Source organism: Oncorhynchus mykiss, chromosome 1 (assembly GCF_013265735.2).
Source record: "Oncorhynchus mykiss isolate Arlee chromosome 1, USDA_OmykA_1.1, whole genome shotgun sequence".
Classification (NCBI taxonomy): Eukaryota; Metazoa; Chordata; class Actinopteri; order Salmoniformes; family Salmonidae; genus Oncorhynchus; species Oncorhynchus mykiss.
The window spans coordinates 11,835,643-11,859,419 of record NC_048565.1 but is presented as its reverse complement, the minus strand read 5'-3'; the positions used below and the strand labels follow the sequence as shown (position 1 = coordinate 11,859,419).

The 23,777-nt window shown below is 41.9% G+C and overlaps 1 protein-coding gene across 5 annotated transcripts in view; it reads right to left on the bottom strand.

Moving 5' to 3' along the window:
- ccdc50 (coiled-coil domain containing 50) overlaps positions 1-13,701 on the bottom strand; it is a 33,548-nt gene extending 19,847 nt beyond the window's left edge. For 2 of the 5 annotated variants that reach the window (XM_036941268.1, XM_036941304.1), the window contains exons 1-3: positions 13,348-13,701; positions 8,960-9,022; positions 3,325-3,454 (exon numbers count right to left, since the gene is read on the bottom strand). In XM_036941268.1, coding sequence (XP_036797163.1) covers positions 3,325-3,454; positions 8,960-9,022; positions 13,348-13,396 — 242 coding nt within the window. In that variant the 5' untranslated portion in view covers positions 13,397-13,701. The remainder of the gene's footprint in view (positions 1-3,324; positions 3,455-8,959; positions 9,023-13,347) is intronic. The other 3 variants (XM_036941195.1, XM_036941231.1, XM_036941343.1) reach the window with 3 other exon arrangements.
- Between the last annotated feature and the right edge of the window lie 10,076 nt (positions 13,702-23,777).

The window sequence follows — 23,777 nt, the reverse complement described above, 5'->3', positions numbered from 1 at the left end:
TGATGCTCTCTGCGCTTTTAACGGACCTCTGAGACTATCACAGTGCAGGTGCATTTATACAGAGACTTGATTACACACAGGTGGATTGTATTTATCATCATTAGTCATTTAGGTCAACATTGGATCATTCAGAGATCCTCACTGAACTTCTGGAGAGAGTTTGCTGCACTGAAAGTAAAGGGGCTGAATAATTTTTCACGCCCAATTTTTCAGTTTTTGATTTGTTAAAAAAGTTTGAAATATCCAATAAATGTTGTTCCCCTTCATGATTGTGTCCCACTTGTTGTTGATTCTTCACAAAAAAATACAGTTTTATATCTTTATGTTTGAAGCCTGAAATGTGTCAAAAGGTCGCAAAGTTCAAGGGGGCCGAATACTTTCGCAAGGCACTGTAATTCTATAGTTAGAGTATATTAGTGGACACTGTGAATACAGTGTTTGACATGACAAAAAAATGAAAATGCCAAGGAAGAGTTACAGTGCATTTGGAGTGATGATGGATTCTATTAAAATGTTAAACTGTAGTTAGTTTGTATCCTGTTTAGTGAATGATTACTGTGAGTATTAATGAAGTTTAGGCCATGAAACTCATTTAGACAGGTTGACCAACTCATAGAAGAGGAAATGGCCTGGGATCAGAGAGCAGGGTCAGGACCAGAACAGAAGATGGACGGGTTGGGATTCTGACATCTGGCTAAACAAAGAGAGGACCATGGACATTTCACAGACAGAGGACCATGGACATTTCACAGACAGAGGACCATGGACATTTCACAGAGAGAGGACCATGGACATTTCACAGAGAGAGGACCATGGACATTTCACAGAGAGAGGACCATGGACATTTCACAGAGAGAGGACCATGGACATTTCACAGAGAGAGGACCATGGACATTCCACAGAGAGAGGACCATGGACATTCCACAGAGAGAGGACCATGGACATTCCACAGAGAGAGGACCATGGACATTCCACAGAGAGAGGACCATGGACATTCCACAGAGAGAGGACCATGGACATTCCACAGAGAGAGGACCATGGACATTTCACAGAGAGAGGACCATGGACATTTCACAGAGAGAGGACCATGGACATTTCAGAGAGAGAGGACCATGGACATTTCACAGGGGAAAAGAGGGAAACTCATTGGGGCCATAAAATGTATAGCTGGGGAGGTGACTCCTATAAGGGAAGAGTATAAAATGTGTTGTGAGCTTTCAAAATAGATGCACTCTCAGCTGACTGTATCCTTGGTAATAAACACTTAACTTCTCTTGAGCTTTTGGTCTCAATTCCTTATTGCAAAGAGGTTGCAATAGCATTTTCCTTTTGTACAAAAGTATTCAGACCCCTTCACAGTTTCCACATTTTGTTATGTTACAGCCCTATTCTAAAATGGATTAAATTACATAGGTTCCTCATCAGTTTGCACACAATATCCCATAAAGACAAAGTGAAAAGTTTTTTTGAAATATTGCACACGTATGAAAAATAAAACAGAAAAACCTTATTTACTTAAGTATTAAGACCCTTTGCTATGAGACTCAAAATTAAGCTCAGGTGCATCCTGTTTCCATTGATCATCCTTGAGATGTTTCTTCAACATGATTGGAGTCCACCCGAGGTAAATTCAAATGATTGGACATGGTTTGGAAAGGCACACACCTGTCTATATAAGGACTCTTCCTAGAGCTGGCCACACAGCCAAACTGAGTAATCAGGGGAGAAGGACCTTGGTCAGGGAGGTGACCAAGAACCCGATGGTCACTGAAAGAGCTCTAGAGTCTCTCTGGAGATGGGAGAACATTTCAGAAGGACAACCATCAGGCCTTTATGGCCAAGTGGCCAGAAGGAAGCCACTCCTCAGTAAAAAGCACATGACAGCCCGCTTGAAGTTCACCAAAAGGCACCTTAAGGACTCTGAGAAACAAGATTCTCTGGTCTGATGAAAACAAGACTGAAAGCCAAGTGTCAAGTATGGAGGAAACCAGGCTCTGCTCATCACCTGGCCAATATCATCACTACAGTGAAGCATGGTGGTGGCAGCATCATGTTGTGGGGTTGTTTTTCAGCAGCAGGGACTAGGAGACTTGTTAGGATTGAGAGAAAGATGAACGTAAAGAACAGAGAGATACTTGATGAAAACCTGCTCCAGAGCACTCAGGACCTTAGACTGGGGTGAAGGTTCACCTTCCAACAGGACAACGAACCTAAGCACACAGCCAAGACAACGCAGGCGTGGCTTCGGGCCAAGTCTCTGAATGTCCTTGAGTGGCCCAGCCAGAGCCCTGACTTGAACCTGATCGAATATCTCTGGAGAGACCTGAAAAATAGCTGTGCAGCAACGCTCCCCATCCAACCTGACAGAGTTTAATAGGATCTGCAGAAAAGTAAAGTGTCATACTCTAGAAGACGTGAGGTTGTAATCGCTGCCAAAGGTTGTTCAACAAAGTACTGAGTAAAAGGGTCTGAATACTTATGTAAATGTGATATTTCAGCTGTATTTTTAATACATTTGCAAAAATGACTTAAAAATCTGTTTTTGCTTTGTCATTATGTTGTATTGTGTGTAGATTGGTGAGGGAAATATTTTTATTTAATACATTTTAAAATAAGGTTGTAACGTAACGAAATTTGGAAAAAGTCAAGGGGTCTGAATACTTGCCGAATGCACTCGATTGTGCCTGGGTATGAACCAGTGTTGATCAGTGTTTCCTGATGCACAAACAACATGCTGATTTAGGCCTACACCATCATTGGTATCAGGCTGTGTAGCTAGCTACATTTGTTCTGACTACATTTATTAGCTAGCCAGCTAACTAGCATTAGCGGCTAACACGATTTAGTGGCAAACTTGCTAAGAAAATACAAACTAGCTGTTTGCAGATGTAAGAAAACACAAACTACTTGTGTTATTATACAACAAATGCCCTCAAGTGGTGGGGCTAGGTCTGTGTGGAATATGTGTGTGTGTGAGAGTGAGTGAGTGGACTTAAGTAGCAGATTGAATTATAAAAATGTACGTTACACTTTAACAAATACCATTATCGAAGGTAAAGTAAAAACCCAAACAGGGCCATGCAGCAATACCGGTATATAGTAAAATACAGTATGACTTAGTGTACTACCCTAGGCTCTAGAGGGTAGGTCAGGGAAACTCACAATCTAACACACTAGTTATGCGGTCTCCATCTTTAAGGTTAAAGAGTTAGATTGTGAGTCTCCATGACGTACCCTTCGCTATCTCTAGAGCACACTGAATGTGTGTGCGCGCACTGGGAATATTGTGTGGTGGAATGATGTGGTTAATATGATCTCACTCACATGTCTCTGTGCTGTCTGTGGGCCTTGGCCTTGGCCCTCCGGTCCTCCTCTTCCTGCAGCTGCTTGGCCAACGCTACGTCCTGCTGCACCAGACGGCTCTTGTGGACGTTGGAAGCCAAGTGGCTCTCGACTGCGGAGACAAACACAGCAACAAACACAGCACTCAGAATCAGTACACACCCTCTTCTTCACTCTCTCACAGGTCATCCGGCCAACCCACAATGCTGAGGAACAAAAATGGACAACATCATTCACAACCCTCCAGTTTAATTTGTTTTGGTGCCTTTTAAACCGCAGGTCTCGGATGCAAGTACTGGAGCCGAGAGGGTGTTGATTTCGAACATACATGTGGATATCCATTTTGACAGGACAAGTAGCATGTTTAGTAGTGTACACTGTGGAGGAGACGAGGGACATAAAAACTGACGCTTCGGCCCTGAAGTTAGAGCCAAGCTCAATGAGTCAGGACATGACAAACTAGCCCAGGAGTTGCCATTCCAAGGCTGGCCCCATTGGATGAGAGACAGACCAAAGAGCTGGACAGGGAAGGTTGTAAATCTTCGTTGCTGACGCACTACCAGCTCAAAATAGGTGGAGGAACATCACTCAACCCCTTGCTACTCATTCAGCTCCACTGGACTGGTTATTTATCCACTGGTAGGTTCCAAGTGAAAAGTATCAAATTACGCCACAATTTACTAGAGGCTCCATACGTTCCTACTCTGAGATTGCGAGATGACAACGGGGGGCAGTGAATCACAGCTATATGAAGGAAACCAATAGGCTGACATATCGATTATAGGACACCGCTGATCGGTTGTGCAGTGGGTTTTTGGTGCCACACAAAATTGGGGGCAAACATACGTCAGAAAACAATACATTTTGTTATGTTTAATGCTATTCTTTTCTCTGGGGGAAAACATACAACGTCAGAAAACAATACATTTTGTTATGTTTAATGCTATTCTTTTCTCTGGGGGAAAACATACAACGTCAGAAAACAATACATTTTGTTATGTTTAATGCAACGGACTAATTCTTCCAGTTCTCTGCGGCTGGCATACTAAAAGGGCCAGACAGCATTGGACAATGTGAGTGCAACAGAGTGCATGAGACAGTGATGCTGGACAATACGTGAAATCATTGAGGCATTTCTCCTTTGCCAAGATAATCCATCCACCTGACAGGTGTGGCATATCAAGAAGCTGATTAAACAGCATGATCATTACACAGGTGCACCTTGTGTTGGGGGCAATAAACAGCCACTAAAATGTGCAGTTTTGTCACACAACACAATGCCACAGATGTAACAAGTTGAGGGAGCGTGCAATTGACATGCTGACTGAAGGAATCTCCACCAGAGCTGTTGCCAGAGAATTTAATGTTAATTTCTCTACTATAAGCAGCTTCCAAAGTCATTTTAGAGAATTTGGCAGTACGTACATCCAGCCTCACAACCGCACACCACGTGTAACTAAGCCAGCTCAGGACCGCCACATCCGGCTTCTTCACCTGCGGGATCGTCTGAGACCAGCCACCTGGACAGCTGATGAAACTGAGGAGTATTTCCGTCTGTAATAAAGCCTTTTTGTGGAGAAAAAATAATTCTGATTGGCTCGGCCTGGCTCCCAAGTGGGTGTGGCTATGCCCTTTCAAAGCCCACCCATGACTATGCCCCTGCCCAGTCATGTGAAATCCATAGAGTAGGCCCTAATAAACTTATATCAATTCACTGATTTCCTTATATACACTGTAACTCAGTAAAATAGTTGAAATAGTTGCATTTATATTTTTGTTTTGTATAAATAACTCAATGCATGCACACCCTCCTATTGAATATGCATTCACCTATATTGTAAATAGGTCTAGGCTACATCTTGACTTAACCAGTTTATCAAAATAGATTTTCCATTCAAATAAATGTTTACCATTATGTTATGTAGTTAGATGGTAAAAGTTCCCCAAAAATTCTAATTGATTTGAAAATAAAAATACTGATTTCGGTTGGTTTCCAGTGTAGCAGGTAGAACGACAACTGGCACAATGCCGATGACAACGCGTAGTATAGCTGACTTGTTAGACCTTAAACATTATCCCCAAGATGGGGAGATGTTATTTGCACAAGTAAGAGAAAGACTCTGTTATGTCTGACCTCAGAGGCATGGGCTTTCATCTATTCTGAGTTGTGACCTTTTGACCTCAACAGCTAAGGAATACTAGGAGGGAGCCAATTACAGTGAGATGACATGTCCGTTATAGAAGGCTAGGCTTTGAGTGAAACAGTGAAGAGGGGCTTCACAACAACACACACAGACGAACACAAAGAAACTGATATGTTAAAGATGACATTCATCTAAAAATACTCAAACTAAGCTGGGCGACATATCGAATGAATTTGATGAATTCTAAATGTTTTTGCGAGATATTCCAAATGCCTGAATCAACGATTTGTTGTTTTCCATTTTTTTGAGAGTTTAGTTCCGCTTTTTCTCATGTTGTATGTTTGGTCGTCTCCTTCGCTCTTTTGTCTGCACCTTGCCATTTCCCCCTGAGATCTGTGTATAATGACGCGATGCACGTCACCGCTCTAACAAATGGGAGTCGTTGTCCCAAAGGCAGGAAGGCAGGCGACAAGCTTAGGGCCATAGAAACACATTGGCCTTATTTTGGAAAGATTTTAACTTCACTCTCGCTTTATACCTGTTCCTCTATGGTTTACACACAACCAAGCCCTTTCCCCCTGCCTCTCACGCCAACTAGGTTGAGCGATCACATCTTACTACCTGACAAGCGGTTTCAACTTGCTATTTGCATTTGAGGTTTGGTCCAACAGAATCGTTCATATGGACACCAAAACACAGACATTATTTTACTGTAATAAGAGATATCTTTTCTAACGATACCCTTATGTCCCAACTACTCAAATTTCACAGAGAGCAGACACCTCTAAAACAAGTGTCAATTTACATTGATTCTGACCCATTAACGCTCAGTGAGTGACATGAGGGTACCACTAGCACCTGAACCAAAGACACTTATACTAGCTGTCTAGTCTGTGTTTTAGAAATGTGCAATAAGCATAACACAATTATATATGGAATTGGCAACTTGTTCTCATTCTGAGAAATAAGGTAGGCCACTTGATTTCAACATCTGAACAAAGTGGACAGGCTAACATGCTTTTCAAACTGTTGGAGACAAACAGAAGGGTGTGTTCATAACAATTAAACACATCATCTACAAGACCCTGCTAGGTAAATTCCCCCCTTATCTCAGCTCGCTGGTCACCATAGCATCTCCCACCTGTAGCACGCGCTCCAGCAGGTATATCTCTCTAGTCACCCCCAAAACCAATTATTTCTTTGGTCGCCTCTCCTTCCAGTTCTCTGCTGCCAATGACTGGAACGAACTACAAAAATCTCTGAAACTGGAAACACTTATCTCCCTCACTAGCTTTAAGCACCAACTGTCAGAGCAGCTCACAGATTACTGCACCTGTACATAGCCCACCTATAATTTAGCCCAAACAACTACTTCTTTCCCTACTGTATTTATTTATTTTGCTCCTTTGCACCCCATTATTTTTATTTCTACTTTGCACATTCTTCCACTGCAAATCTACCATTCCAGTGTTTTACTTGCTATATTGTATTTACCTTGCCACCATGGCCTTTTTTTGCCTTTACCTCCCTTATCTCACCTCATTTGCTCACATTGTATATAGACTTGTTTATACTGTATTATTGACTGTATGTTTGTTTTACTCCATGTGTAACTCTGTGTCGTTGTATGTGTCGAACTGCTTTGCTTTATCTTGGCCAGGTCGCAATTGTAAATGAGAACTTGTTCTCAACTTGCCTACCTGGTTAAATAAAGGTAAAATAAATCAATTTAAAAAACAGTTCAACTTTGTTGGCTAGCAAATAGATCCAAGTTGGCTAAACATGAAATATGAAGATTAGCTGGCTAATCACCAGCACGTGGGCATGAGAGACTGTTGATGAGATCCGTGTTACTGTTCTATAGCCTAACGCCTGCTACAAGAAGTTAGTCATTATTAGTGATTATAAACTGGGTGGTTCCAGCCCTGAATGCTGATTGGCTGACAGCCGTGGTATATCAGACCATACCACGGGTATGACAAAACATTTATTTTTACTGCTCGAATTACATTGGTAACCAGTTTTTATAACAGCAATAAGGCACCTCGGGGGTTTGTGATATATGGTCAATATACCACGGCTAAGGACTGTGTCCAGGTACTCCACATTGAATCGTGCATAAGAACAGCACTTAGCCGTCGTATATTGGCCATATACCACACCCCCTCGTGCCTTATTGCTTAATTATGCATGGTTCTAGTTACGTTTGTAAAAAGGGCATTTTCATAGACAGACTTGAAAACCAGATCATGGATTATTGCAAAAAATAAAGCAGGTTAAACTATTTTGACCAAACAATTTAATTATTAGTGGGTCTTATGGTTGTGGAAGGCTTAAATGTAGCCTAGCTAGAACTTCACAAGCCCTGAACTCATTAGATGATTATTGCTGACTGTTTAAAATGCAGTGTATTTTACAACAATGCTTATTTAGCGAAAACATTTACCACTATATTTTTGTTGATACGGGCGATGCACAATATTCATTGTAATTTTCACCAAAATCAATATGATTTTTAGGCTATAGATCCGTAACTCAAACACGCAATCAATAATGCATGCAGGGATACACACATCACAAACATACACACAGGTTTCTCAAGGAAAATCATAGAATCTCTAACGTTTCCCTGATGACATCTCCAATCCCTGCTAAGCTGATTGTGCTGGCCTAACGTCCACCCAGACTAGACCCGTCTGACAGAGAGAGACCAGACTGGACTGGTTTGTAGTACTACTGCAGACGGGCATTAATAATGTGATCCAGACACAGTGAGCAAACGCCCAGCCCAGCCCGCTAACAGCCACCACAGAACCAGTGTGCCATTGTTGTGGCTGCAGACTAGCAGCTGTGTTTTGCAGCTGCTTACTGCCTGCTACAACTGACGCTGAGGTTTAGGGTCAGACATGAGATTTTCAGGGGCATCACGGGACCATTTGTGTTTTCTTTACAGACTTTTCTAATTCCAAATGCATGGAACATTTTGATAGTTTGTATTCTGGGGCGGCAGGGTAGCCTATTGGTTAGAGCGTTGGACTAGTAACCGGAAGGTTGCAAGTTCAAACCCCTGAGCTGACAAGGTACAAATCTGTCGTTCTGCCCCTGAACAGGCAGCTAACCCACTGTTCCTAGGCCGTCATTGAAAATAAGAATTAGTTCTTAACTGGTTAAATAAAGGTAAAAAAATAATAATAAAAAAAAATCCCATAAAGAAAGCAAAAAAAGGGTGCTATTTGGAATAGTTGACATGAAATAGTCACATGCTGCAAAGAAATCTCAATGTGCTCGCCTAAAATAGTTAGTACTATAATGAGACGTAAAGGAGACTTCGATGGAGGAGGTTTACTGTGCACAAAGCGGACTGTCTGCATCCAGAGGGCTCTGCTTTGGGAACAGCCAAGACGACCTGAAACCATTAGGGATGGGAGAGTAAAGCTGATTCCAGGTCATCTCAGGTGTGGTAGTATACTTACTTTCCTGTTCCTGGAGGTTATGGGCCAGGCAGTGGTCCTCCAGAACAGCAAAATCCCGAACAACTGTAGACAGAGTGACAGGAAGTTACTTCAAAATGAAAGTTTGTAATGAAAATAGGCAATACTACTCCACACTTGGGAAGTTGTCTGTGTCGTTGCGACATTTTGTCTGTGTTAAAGTTGTCTGTGTTGGGGCGATATGGCTGAAGTTCTTATGGAAACACAGACCAAAAGGCCTTTTGAGAAGCTGTTTTTTTGTTGGTACTGTAAGAACTCAGCTTGATAACCATTGTTCCATGTTACGAGACATTGTGTCCACCACCGACACATGATGTTCTACTGCAGCACTGATAACAACAGATACACCCTGATCAAGGGCAGGAAATTAACTAGAAACAGAGCACCAAAGACTAAACAAGGGTTTTGTGACCCTAATAACACAAGCGCCCCCAATTTAACCTTGACGGCCAATCTTACACTTTGCACCTGTGGCAGCTATTGGGGCTGAACTACAGCATCAACTGGAGAAATGTCAAGGCCGTTGTAACAATCAGACAGAACATCAGGCCCACAGAGGGGAAGCCCATGACCTGCTTTTATGGTCAAAAGGACGATTGCTGCACTAACAAGCCATTCTCTGTTTGATGCCCGTTCAGAGATCTAGAAGACAAAAGGAGAAGCTGAACTTGCCCATGTCTGAAGTAGGGGCCCTAAAAGAAGAGTCTATATTTAAATAAAGAGAAAAGCATTAACTGAAAGTGGGGTTGAGCAAGCGACCCTGGGCTAAATAAAGACTGATGATTTTGTTCTGTTGGTAGAAGCAAGTTTTTTTTTTTTCTCCAACAAAATCAATAGATTTGCTCATTTCGAATTAGGCCATATCAGCCTACCTAAACCAAGCCTAGGCATGCCGTGGTAAATCTACTTAAAAAAAAAAAAAATGTATGTAGAAAAACAAACTGTCAGTAATTCGTTATTAAGTCTTATAAAAAATGAAGTCCTAGCTTCCAAGGCACGACAGCATGGCAAAGTGTTCGTTATAATGAGCCTTCTTAGATGTCACTCAGTCAGAATAGTAAAGCTCTTTATTTGCTGTCTCTGGGATATGTTGAGCCACTTCTGAAACCACATTAACTTTCGCTGAGGACATGCAAACCTTTTGATTAGTTTATGGGGAAGAGGATGGAGGCAGCAGCTTCCAAACAGGCAGCACAACACTGTCAAAAAGCATTCAGACTGCCAGACGGAGGCAAAGCAGTTGTGAAGAGGCAAAGTGCCATAGCTTAAGACGAATCAGACCAAGAACAATCACAGGAGCAGAAATTACAGACAGAAGAATGGAACTCATGGAAGGATTCTGAAAGTCTGTCAGAGATGATGGACGTCTCTGGCAACGAGCGTTGTAGGTTTCCCCCTGGGCATCACTTGAAGGAGAATTGAACCGCCAGTCAACATGCAAACTAGCGTTAACAGTAGTGCTGATGCGATATTCATATGATAACCAGCACTATTAGCATAATCTTCATAATTTAAGGGGGATCAACCAGATTACATAGGAAAACCCTAATCTAGGTTTGGGACAATACCGTATAAGTGATGGTTATGGATGAAGACACTCGTGAAAATATAATAACCTCCATAACCGTAAAAATAAATCAAAGCTGACTGAAGACGGGAGGGCAGGGCATTCGTGCGGTTGACTCGGTTTCTTCGATAACATGGACTCTTAAAGGTGAAAAATGTAAAAATCGCTCTGCCATTTCCTGGTTGTTAAAATTCTAAATATAGGTTTGCCTAATTTCAGTTTGTGATTAAACAAGCAATAGTCTCATTAAACCACCTAAACTGCTGTGAAATATATTTTCAATAACCAAAAATATTGTATTTTCATCGGTTTAGAAGCTGGTGTACAAAACCGAAAGAAAGAGACACCAAAACTAAGTTCTAGTGTGTTTCACATAAACCTGTACGCACCACAACCCATCTCCATCAGTTGACGTCCAACAAGAAAATGATTATTCGAAAGGACATGCTCATGTCTTTTTGCATTTAACTCCATCAGTCCAATAAAGCATATAAACTTGGATAGAGCCCTGCTGCCGTAGGGGCTGTTTTCATCTAGAACATTCTCAAGGTGAGCAACACAGGCAATATTTTCTGATGAACATTCAAAATGGTTTCTGTTTTATAGGCTGGGTAAACTGTACTTAAACCTCTTCTGTTTAACTGGAATGGAATCATTCTGGAAATGCTATTAAGTGACTTTCCATTTACTGGCACCAAACTGTGGTGAACATCTTTGAGGAGGATACAAATAAACTGTCATTATAAATATGTAATTAACCATGTATCTCTCTGTTACTGGCAGTGTGTGGCTAACGTCTAGACTAATTTGACTACCATGGCAGATGTTTCTTTCTAATAATATTCAAATAGCCCTACCAATCTCAGGGACATAGCCTAAAGATGGGCCTATGTCCACTTGGTTATTCCACTGACCATTTAGGCCTTATTTTGACTAGTTCTCCTCCCTCTCTCTGCTAGCGAGCCTGCCACAGTTCAACCTCACACAGCAAGGCAAGCCACAATCTGTTCTCAGAGATGACCTCATCCATATCATACATAATTAATGACAAAAGCAGCAGTCCACAAACTGTGCAGCAGTACTTCTCAGCTGCTGTAGTGCCATGTGAAGACAACCCAGAGCCTCTATGATTAATAGACAGCCCCATAGTGAATCAAACTCCCCTGACACATGTCACTGCTGGGCAGGGGAGGGATGAGCTGCAGCTCCACTGGGGTTAATAGATAGAGAATGGGCAGAGCAGGGAGGGGGTAGATAGATGGATGTGTCATAGTGAGAGAGGATGAATTAGGTCCCATTTCCATAAAACCCCCACCCCAGACAGGCTCACATAAACGTTGATTAACACTGACCACGTTTAAACCTTATGCTTAATCTCCTAATTGAACCCCCCCCCCCCAGGAGATTCAATCTAGCACTGACCTAACCTACTGAACATTGTTATATCTCCATTAAAATGTGCCTCAATGTTTCAATGCATGGCCCTCTACAGTGCCATGCGTGGATCACGGACAAAGAGCAAAGCAAAAGTCTGTCTACCTTGAAACGTGCTGAGGTTGCACTTCTAGGAACAGGTCTAGATCAGGCCTGGAATAAATAACCCACACTGTTAAATCCAAACGTTAACTGAGGCTGGCAATAAATTCTTATTTTCCCAGTGAATATAAATCATTTTGTCATTTGTAAGCAGGAATAAATTAATAAACAGGGGGTGGGGGTGGAACCATCTCAAACAACCATATGTATCACTTGGATGGTTCTCTGGAGACAGCCGCGCAGCAGTGGAAAGGCACGTTCTCCCATCATGCTCTCCTCCAGACCACCATGTCAAAAATTCCATGGAGTTGGACCAGAGCAGCTGTTTCCCAATCTCAGGAAGAGACAGTCTGCGCCACATCCCCAATCCGAGCAGATTGAAAGCATACACAAGAACGTGATATTTGCAGAAGATATCCAAACAAGGGGATTGTTTTAAGTGTGTTATGGTCTGTCTGTAGTGTCCACTCATATCCCAACAGCTGTTATGAGCTATTGTTTTGGACAAGAGTTAGGGCTCACCAATTCTCACCACTCTTCAAATTCTGAATAACATTTTGTTCTAGGCCATTTTGAGGAAACTTTGTGAGTAAAGGAAATTCGTTTGGGAATGTTTTGCACACTAACATGGCATATTTTTTTTCAACACGTAGCTAGGTGGGACAATATAGCAGGGTCCACCAATCTGTGCATTCATCTGTCAGGGGAACACGGAGTGTGTGCTCAGAACAGGTGATGAGAAACGTTACAAAACCATGCTCTGATGTTGCCCACAGCATCTTTAGATGTCCAGACCGTATCCTGGAGAGATTGAGTGACAGCATCTGGCTCAACCACTTTACATGCAAACCACCTGAATGCCATTGAACACAAAAACTAGCTAGCCAGGGGAAAAGCAGACAGTTTGCAGTAAAAGTCGAAAATCCATTGCCACCTCTGCAGAACAGAGATAGCTATCTTACACGTTAGCTGCCAGACAGTTAAAAACTCGCACAATCATAACAAATTCTAGAATCACGTGTGAATGTATTTGTCCCCAGTTAACGTTAGATATCTAGCAAAAACATGAAAGCCAGATACTTAACAGTGACCCAGTGTAACGTTAGCTAACATTAGTTTGCCAGTTTAGCTATTTGACAAAAGAAACATAGATTAAGCATATATGATGCAGGTACTTGACACCTGTCAGACAGGTGTAAACCATCGAGGCTAGCTCTAGCTACAGTTTATCTATCGTGCTGCTAAGTAGCTAGCTAGCAAACGTTACCTTCTTTTACTCCAGGCAGTTTGTTCTGATCGATGCTAAATTCAGCCATGATGTCAGCGAGGTGTCAACGCCGTTCACGTTGAATTACGCTTCCACGATTTCCCGAAGGGTACAGTACCGGAATCTGATTTATTGTTTTTTGTCATAAACCCAATTGATGATTCCAATACTAGTACGGGTGTCCCTTTGATTAGTATCAAGTAGCTACCTAACCACCTCTAAACCTCCCTTTGCCAGTCCGATTCGTGTGGGTCTCTCTCTCACAGACCCTCCCTCTTCTTCTTCCTTCTCCTTTGCAGCTGTGGATTTCATTAGCTAGCCTGCTGGTTTGCTTCAAGACCAGCTACGGGATGCAGGGCGGGTCATATCATTCACTTTTGAATATGTGACGAATTAAAGAGGATAGAGGAGATTAGGCTATTTATCTATGTAAAAACAAAAGAGAAAATGAAGGTGTAATATCAACATAAAACAGTGTCCTTATTTGCACACGACATAGTTGTAATCACTTGTTGTTTTTTTTACCAAACAATAAATCATTAGTAAAGAATGAGATAGTTATTGACAATTTTGAGAACCATCTCCAGTCCAGCAAATTGTATTTCAATCAGTTTTCAAAAATAATTGTTTGATTTAAATCTTCACTGGGGAAAACACAGACACATAAGCCCGTTTTCTGATAGCACATGTCACACAATTCCTTTCTGCATGGATGTCACAGTTGCTTCCCCTGTTAAATGCAGGACCATATTACACAAGAATAACAATTATCAAAGCATTCTCACAAGTTAGTGTGTGAGAATGATTGTGACAGATGATGCCAATTGTTTTAGTTTATTGGAAGTTCAATCAATGGTGCTATTACCAGATAGCTTTATGCTATGGTATTGCATTATGGTTCTCTTTGGTCTTTGAGTGTTCCTTGTTTTAATTTAATTTAATGAACCTTTATTTTGACAGAGAGTCATGCTGAGACCAAGGTCTCTTTTACAGAAGAGCTCTTTAAATACAAAGAATATACATATCAATACACTATGAAAAGCAAAACGGAGACGCAAAACACAATCATAGAAAACAAACACATTTAAAGTAAAAAGGTCCTCAATCAGCCGTCTGAATTGCCCTAAAACAATGGTTCCCAAACCTTTTCATAGTCCTGTACCCCTTTAAACATTCAACCTCCAGCTACGTACCCCCTCTAGCACCAGGGTCAGCGCACTCTCAAATGTTGTTTTTTGTCATCATTGTAAGCCTGCCACACACACACTATACGATATATTTATTAAACATAATAATGAGTGTGAGTTGTCGTTACAACCTGGCTCGAGGGAAGTGACAAAGAGCTCTTATAGGACCAGGATACAAATAATAATAATAAATCATTTTGCTCTTATTTAGCCATCTTACATATAAAACCTTAATTCATAGGGGTGGAAGGTAGCCTAGTGGTTAGAGCGTTGGGTCAGTAATTGAAAGGTTGCTGGATCGAATCCCTGAGCTGACAAGGTAAAAAAAAATCTGTTGTTTTGCCCCTGAACAAGACAGTTAACACACTGTTCCTAGGCTGTCATTGTAAATAATAATTTGTTTGTAAGTGACTTACTTAGTTGAATGAAAAAATGTGTTCATCAAAAATTGTGACTAACTTACCACAGGTTAATGGAAAGGGTGCACATTACTCTGAAATGTTGGGTTGTTTTGGACAGAGTCTCAGTCTTTTCCCACACACAGTCTGTGCCTGTATTTAGTTTTCATGCTAGTGAGGGCTGAGAATCTACTCTCATATAGGTACGTGGTTGCAAAGGGCATCAGTGTCTTAACAGCGTGCTTTACCAAGGCAGGATACTCTGAGCGCAGCCCAATCCAGAAATCTGGCAGTGACTTCTGATTAAATTCAATTTTCACAGAACCCCTAGTTGCAATTTCGATGAGGCTCTCTTGCTCAGATATTGGTAAGTGGACTGGAGGCAGGACATGAAAAGGGATAACAAATCCAGTTGTTTGTGTCATCCGTTTCGTGAAAGTACCTGCGTAATTGCGCACCCAACTCACTCAGGTGCTTAGCTATATCACATTTGACATTGTCCGTAAGCTAGAGTTCATTTGCACACAAAAAATCATACAATGATGGAAAGACCTGTGTGTTGCCCTTGTTAATGCAGACAGAGAAGAGCTCCAACTTCTTAATCATAGCCTCAATTTTGTCCCGCACATTGAATATAGTTGCGGAGAGTCCCTGTAATCCTAGATTCAGATCATGCAGGTGAGAAAAAACATCACCCAGACAGGCCAGTCTTGTGAGAAACTCATCATCATGCAAGCGGTCAGACAAGTGAAAATTATGGTTAGTAAAGAAAGCTTTAAGCTCGTCTCTCAATGTAAAAAAAAATGTGCCAATACTTTGCCCCTTGATAACTTTTGTATGTTGTAAAAGCGTTACATAGTCGCAGCCCATATCATTGCGTAGTGCAGAAAATACACGAGAGTTCAGGGGTCTTGTTTTAAGAAAGTTAACCATTTTCACTGTAGTGTCCAAAACGTCTTTCAAGCTGTCAGGCATTCCCTTGGCAGCAAGAGCCTCTCGGTGGATGCTGCAGTGTACCCAAGTGACATCGAAAGCAACTGCTTGCAGGCGCATTACCACGCCACTATGTCTCCCTCTCATGGCTTTTGCGCCAGCAATACAGATCCAACACATCTTGATCACCAAAGTCCATATGATGTCACAAAGCTGTCCAGTACTTTAAAAATATCCTCTCCTGGTTTCCAGTGGTTTGCCAAAGAGGATGTCTTCCTTAATTGACCACCCATAAACATAACGGACATATTCCAGGAGCTGTGCCAGGCTTGCCACACCTGTTGACTCATCCAGCTGTAATGCATATAATTTAATGTCTTGTATCCAAAGCAGTAACTGTTTCAAAACATCTCCTGCCATGTCACTGATGCGCCGTAAAACAGTGTTGTTTGATGAAGTCTTTGTCTGTATAGTTTTTTTGGCCTTTTCCCCCAGCATTGTCTCAGCCATATCCGCGGCAGCAGAAAGAATGAAGTCCTCCACAATAGTATGGGGCTTGCCTGTCCTAGCCACTGGGTAGCTCACTGTTACGAATCCCTTTGGCCTGGCAGGGGGATGGTATCGAGACCCGCAACATAACTCATGCAAATTATAACAGTGAAAAGGTAACAGTGAGAACGAAAACCACAGACAACTAAATTACTGTCAAACACTCAGGGTTTATTTTTTAACACACTGTAAATGGGGGCAGGAAAAGGGGCTGAGATGGATCCAAGGAAAGAAACAAATATCCAAAAACACCCCTAAGCTAGACTAGCCTACTTCAATACAGCTAACTAACTAACCGAGAGAGAGAGAGAGAGAGAGAGAGAGAGAGAGAGAGATCAAGCTCCAGAGAAAACAACTGATTCGGTTTTTAAACCAAGGGCAAGGATGTGATAGGGTAAGAGCAAAGTAGCAGGTCTTTGATTAGCGACTGATTGGGGAATGATGATTGCCACCTGTGAGGGGAGAAGGAGAGAAAATAAATACAGACACAGGATACACTCACAGGATACCAATATCCGTAACACTCCCACCCTTAAAAGAGCAACCCTAGGGGGATTGAGACTACAGTACTTCCAAAACATACAAAAATCATTTTTTTAAACACGAGACAAAGCATCTGCCAACACATTTTCAGAACCCTTTTTGTGGCGGATCTCCAAATTATAATTCTGAACAATAAGCGCCCAACGCATAAGGCGCTGGTTCTGGTTGTACATCCGGTGGAGAAACACTAAGGGATTCTGATCAGTATACACGATCACAGGTAGGGCACTGGAACCAATATATACCTCAAAGTATTGCAGAGCTAACAACAAAGCAAGAGCCTCTTGTTCAATAGTTGCATAGTTTGTCTGACATTTGTCACTCCACTCCACTCTTGTCCTGCTGCAGTAGAACAGCACCTCGGGCACTAGCATCTACCTCAGGTTTAAACAGTTGTTCAAAATCCGGAGCAGCAAGTACAGGGGTATTACATAAGAGTGCTTTAGCAGATTCAAAAGCTACCTGACAATCAGGGGACTACGCCAAGTTCAAGCCCTTGGAGTTCTCCTTGCATTCTGGTTCCTAAACCTGATGGTACATCCAGGTTATGTACGGATTATCGAAAGGTAAATTCTGTCACAATGCCATATTCGTTCCTGTTACCCAGACTAGACGACTGTATTGGCACTGTTGGTGCTGCTACTTATGTAACTAAGTTGGACCTCTTAAAATGTTACTGGCAGGTTCCGTTAACCTCGTGTGCTTCTGAAATTTCTGCCTTTTGTAACCCCAGACAACTTCCTACAGTACTCAGTCATGGCTTTTGGGATGCGGAATGCACCAGCCACTTTCCAACGACTGGTTAACTCTCTATTAGCTGGTGTTCCCAATTGCAGTGCATATTTTGATGATCTAGTGATTTATTCGTCTGCGTGGTCAACTCATGTCGACTCTCTAAGGGTAGTGTGTGAACGGTTGGCAGCTGCTTCTCTAACCCTGAACTTGGCAAAGTGCGAGTTTGGGAAGGCTACTTTTACCTATCTCGGTAAAGAGGTGGGCCATGGACAGGTGCGCCCTGTTGATGCCAAGGTCTTGGCTATAACTACATTCCCCGCACCTACCACCAGCCGAGAGCTACGCCGCTTTTAAGGGATGGTTGGCTACTACCTTAGTTTCTGTAAGAACTTCTCTTTAGTAGTTGCTCCATTGACCGATTTGCTCAGTCCGGCATTATTGTTTGAGTGGTCCCCTGATTATCAGGTAGCTTTTGAATCTGCTAAAGCACTCTTATGTAATAACCCTGTAGTTGCTGCTCCGGATTTTGAACAACCGTTTAAGATGTAGATGCTAGCGCCAGAGGTGCTGGTGCTGTTCTACTGCAGCAGGACAAGAGTGGAGTGGATCATCCCGTTTGTTATTTTTCTCGTAAATTCAACCAATGTCAGACAAATTATGCAACTATTGAACAAGAAGCTCTTGCTTTGTTGTTATCTCTGCAACACTTTGAGGTATATATTGGTTCCAGTGCCCTACCAGTAATCATATATACTGACCATAACCCCATATAAGACGCTTCTAGCCCCGTTTTATTGACGGTATCTGTTGCTTTTATACATGTCTTACTACTCGAAAGTCATCTTAATTCTCGCTCAAAAAACTCCAGTGGCTTATTTTTAAAATTGGCATTTTTTTTGTTTCTACGTGTCTGCGCAAGATTGAAGGTTTCATCGAGTTGTGAGATTGTATTTTTGCACATATAATCCACTGTGACTGAGGAAAGGCATTACTCCCAATATAAGTGAACCCCGAATTAATGTAATTCTCATCACATTTGCGCCTCTTTGATGGTCCAACGTCCCTGTCTGTTGTTCGGTGCTTTCCTGGTTAAGGGGGCAGTAGCTCTTCGACTGCATTAGATTCACAACTGTCAGCTAGCTGGGCTAACAACAAATGTAGAATTACTGATGCTAGCATTGGATGTGCTCGTGGAAGCAGAACAAGTTGTGTCTTCGACAGGTGCAGGTGTAGTACTGCTGGTAGTAGCAGGTATATGTCTCTATGGACGCGTGACTTACTTTTTTGAACCATTTATCAATTTTCGAGCAAACGGAATGAGCAGCAGCTACGTTTCTACATACGGACCGTGGAATTCCCGCGAGAGAGTAACGGTTAATGTGATTGGATGTTAATTATTTGACGAGGCTACCTGTATTTGACGTTGTGTTGTTATTTCGCTGAACACTAGATGGTTTAATTTTATTTATGGCAGTGAAACGAGGCTACTCAGAAGAGAAAAAAACCTCTCCCAAATGTTGGAAAGTAAAAATGGACTGTTTGAAAATGTGAAGAATTTATACATTTTTAAATGTGAATCCAATTTTTGTTTGGCGTACCTCTGACTGCATTGCACCAAATCATCAAATTTCAGAGTTTGAGATTATTCCACAAGTAAGGTGCAAAAAAACTAAAAGCAGATTTACCTAAATCATTGGAGATGGAACAGATCTCCAGAGTTAGCCATCCCTGAGACCGGGTCTGGTAACTCGTACATCTGCAGGTTAACTATGAAGTAAAGTACGGTGAAAGTTTGTGCAAGGCTTTCTAAACAATAACACCACAATGCATCAATCTACGAGACTTTAAAGAGGGTCAGCCTGCTTTCTGATACAGAATGTAGTGATGTACACTGAACCTGTCGCCCGTAATAAAGCATAGTGCGCTATGATAAACTGTTTCCAATGGCTTCAATGCAGTAACAGCTGCATTCAATGCAGTAACAGCTGCATTCAATACAGTAACAGCTGCATTCAATACAGTAACAGCTGCATTCAATACAGTAACAGCTGCATTCAATACAGTAACAGCTGCATTCAATACAGTAAGAGCTGCATTCAATACAGTAAGAGCTGCATTCAATACAGTAACAGCTGCATTCAATACAGTAACAGTTGCATTCAATACAGTAACAGTTGCATTCAATACAGTAACAGCTGCATTCAATACAGTAACAGCTGCATTCTTATAGACGATATATCCATAATCTATAACCGGAATGAATGTTGACTGAATAGCTTGTATTCTGCTATTTAATGAAAGGTATGACCTATTCCTGTAAAGGAGGCACATTTTAAATTCTTAAGTTCTTAACTAGCTCATAAATATGGTTTTTGAAAGATAGCTTTCCATCAATCCAGATGCCCAGATATTTATAAGCAGGGACACGATCAATGTGGGCACCATCCAATGTACATGTGCCAAAATCATCAGATACATTTAAAGTGTTTTGGAAAATGACATATATATACTTGGTTTTTCCTGCATTAAGTACAAATCTCAGTTCAACAAAGGCTTTCTGCAAAGCAATAAAGACCCCGAAAGAGCTTGGTCAACCGTGGGAGCAATAGTATACATAACAGTATCCTCTGCATACAGGTGTATGTAAACATTTTTTTGCAGATGTCAGTGGGTCTTCACTACTGAATGGTCCTGACCTCTTTACATATTGATTTATCAAATTAGTTACTGCTCCTCCTCCTCGTCCTGCACACACACACAGCCAGCTTAGATTAATACATCCTCCTGCACACACACAGCCATCTTAGATTAATACATCCTCCTGCACACACACAGCCATCTTAGATTAATACATCCTCCTGCACACTCACAGCCAGCTTAGATTAATACATCCTCCTGCACACACACAGCCAGCTTAGATTAATACATCCTCCTGCACACACACAGCCATCTTAGATTAATCATGTTACTGCTCCTCCTGCACACTCACAGCCATCTTAGATTAATCATGTTATTGATCCTGCTGCACACTCACAGCCACCTTAGATTAATCATGTTACTGATCCTGCTGCACACTCACAGCCACCTTAGATTAATCATGTTTTTGATCCTGCTGCACACTCACAGCCAACTTAGATGAATCATGTTACTGATCCTGCTGCACACTCACAGCCAACTTAGATGAATCATGTTACTGATCCTGCTGCACACTCACAGCTACCTTACAAATCAATACATGGAGATGCAGAGCTACTGGAGTTCATGGTATGAACCAGACTGACGGATTGGAAACACTGCTTGATAGTCTTGATCTCTCTGTTCTCTTAAGAAAGTGATGAAATGGCATTTTTAAATGACTAATCATCCAAATAAAAGGAAAAGATAAGCCATGTAATTCTAAATAGACACCGGCTAGAATATGTTTTTTACCAATCAGCATCCAGGATTAGACCCACCCATTGTATAAATCTAAATAGACGTTCACAATAGAGATAACACTCCAAGTACGTGTATTTGACTCTCAGAACATAAGATTTGACTCTCAGAACATAAGATTTGACTCTCAGAACATAAGATTTGACTCTCAGCACATAAGATTTGACTCTCAGAACATAAGATTTGACTCTCAGAACATAAGATTTGACTCTCAGCACATAAGATTTGACTCTCAGAACATAAGATTTGACTCTCAGAACATAATATTTGACTCTCAGAACATAAGATTTGACTCTCAGAACATAAGATTTGACTCTCAGAACATAAGATGTGACTCTCAGAAGATAAGATTTGACTCTCAGAACATAAGAACAATCTGTCAGGCCAGAAATATCTGCTTTGACGCCATTATAGAACGTAATCTGTTGAATGTTTCAAGCAGACCAACATAGTCCCTGTGCCCAAGAACACCAAAGTAACCTACCTAAATCACTACTGACCCATAGCACTCACATCTGAAGCCATGAAGTGCTTTGAAAGGCTGGTCATGGTTCACATCAACACCATCATCCCAGAAATCCTAGACTTATTCCAATTCGCATACTGCCCCAACAGATCCACAGATGATGCAATCTCTATTGCTCTGCAGACAACCCTTTCCCATCTGGATAAAAGGAACACCTACGTGAGAAGGCTGTTAATTGACTATAGCTCAGCATTCAACACCATAGTACCCTTAAAGCTCATCATTAAGCTAAGAACCCTGGGACTAAACACCTCCCTCTGCAACTGGATCCTGGGCTTCTTCACGGGACGCCCCCAGATGGTAAGGGTAGGCAACAACACATCTGCCATGCTGCTCCTCAACACGGGAACCCCTCAGAGATGCGTGCTTAGTCCCCTCCTGTACTCCCTGTTCACCCACTATTCCGTGGTGAAGCACGACTTCAACACCATCATTAAGTTTGCCGACGACACAACTGTGGTAGGCCTGATCACCGACAACAATGAGACAGCTTATAGGGAAGAGGTTAGACACCTGGCAGTGTGGTGCCAAGACAACTATCTCTCCCTCAACGTGATTAGGACAAAGAAGATGATCGTGGACTACAGAAATAGGAGGGTTGATCACGCCCCCATACTCATCGACGGAGTGGTAGTGGAGCTGGTTGAGATCGTCATGTTTTTTGGTGTCCACATCACCAACAAACTATCATGTTCCAAACACACTAAGACAGTCGTGAAGAGGGCACGACAACACCTATTCCCCCTCAGGAGACTGAAAAGATACTTGTCATGAGTCCTCAGGTCCTCAAAAAGTTCTACAGCTGCACTCTCGAGAGCATACTGACTGGTTGCATCGCCACCTGATATGGCAACTGCTCAGCATCCGACCACAAGGCACTACAGAGGGTAGTGCGTGCGGCTCAGTACATCACTGGGGCCAAGCTTCCTACCATCCAGGACCTTTATACCAGGTAGTGTCAGAGGAAGGCCCTAAAAATGACCAAAGACTCCAGCCACCCTAGTCATAGACTGTTCTCTCTGCTACTGCACTGAAAGCAGAGCGCCAAGTCTAGGTCCATGAGGCTTCTAAACAGCTTCTACTCCCAAGCCATAAGACTCATGAACAGCTAATCAAATGGCTACCCAGACTGTTTGCATGACCAAAATATTTTTTTATTTTTATTATGCGGCTGTTCATTATCTATGCATAGTTGCTTTACCCCTACCTACATGTACCTATTACCTCAATTACCCTGACTAACCTGTACCCCCACACGTTGACTCCATACCGGTACCCCCTGTATACATAGCTTCGTTATTGTTATTTTATTGTGTTGTTTATTTTTTTACTTTAGTTTATTTAGTAAATATAAAATAACTCTTATTTTTCTTAAAACTGTATTGTTGGTTAAGGGCTTGTAAGTAAGCATTTCATGGTAAGGTCTACTACACCAGTTGTATTCGGCGCATTTGACAAATAGAATTTGATTTGATTTCAATGATTCCAGAAGAACATCGTACAGAGGAACACACAGTGTCTAGGAATGTTATCCTCTGCAATGTGAGTCATGCTTGGAGATCCATCAAGAAATTGATTACATTTTCAATAAAAATGACTGAACTACTTCACAAGATGCAATATCTCCTTGATGTAACAAGGTTCATTCACTGTGACTCACTCAATCATGTTCTCTAAGTCCTCAAGTTCCCAAAATCCGTATCATAAGTAGATGGATATGTGATGGGTTTCTGGATGAGAGACATGACTAGCCATCAATAACCTCCTCAGCGGGAGACACAAGGCGTCAATGAAATAGCAGCCAAGGAGCTTTATGAGGCAAACAAGCCAGACACTTAATTTAACTAAAACTACCGTACATAAATACAGCAGCCATTTCACTGACGCAGGCATTGAGTCATGATTTCCGGATGCAACAGACAGGCCAGGGTCACGTGGTTTGACCTCGGTGATGGATGTTCAATCAGCTCCACATTGTTGCCGATGCTCAGACCTGGAGCCAAGACTGAAGAGCTCATCTCCGGGCATGGTGCACTTTATAGGGACAGAATCAATTCACTTCTCAGACTCTTACCCCTGTCCAAAATTCTCCCTCTACATTCTTAAGGAACTCATTCATATAAA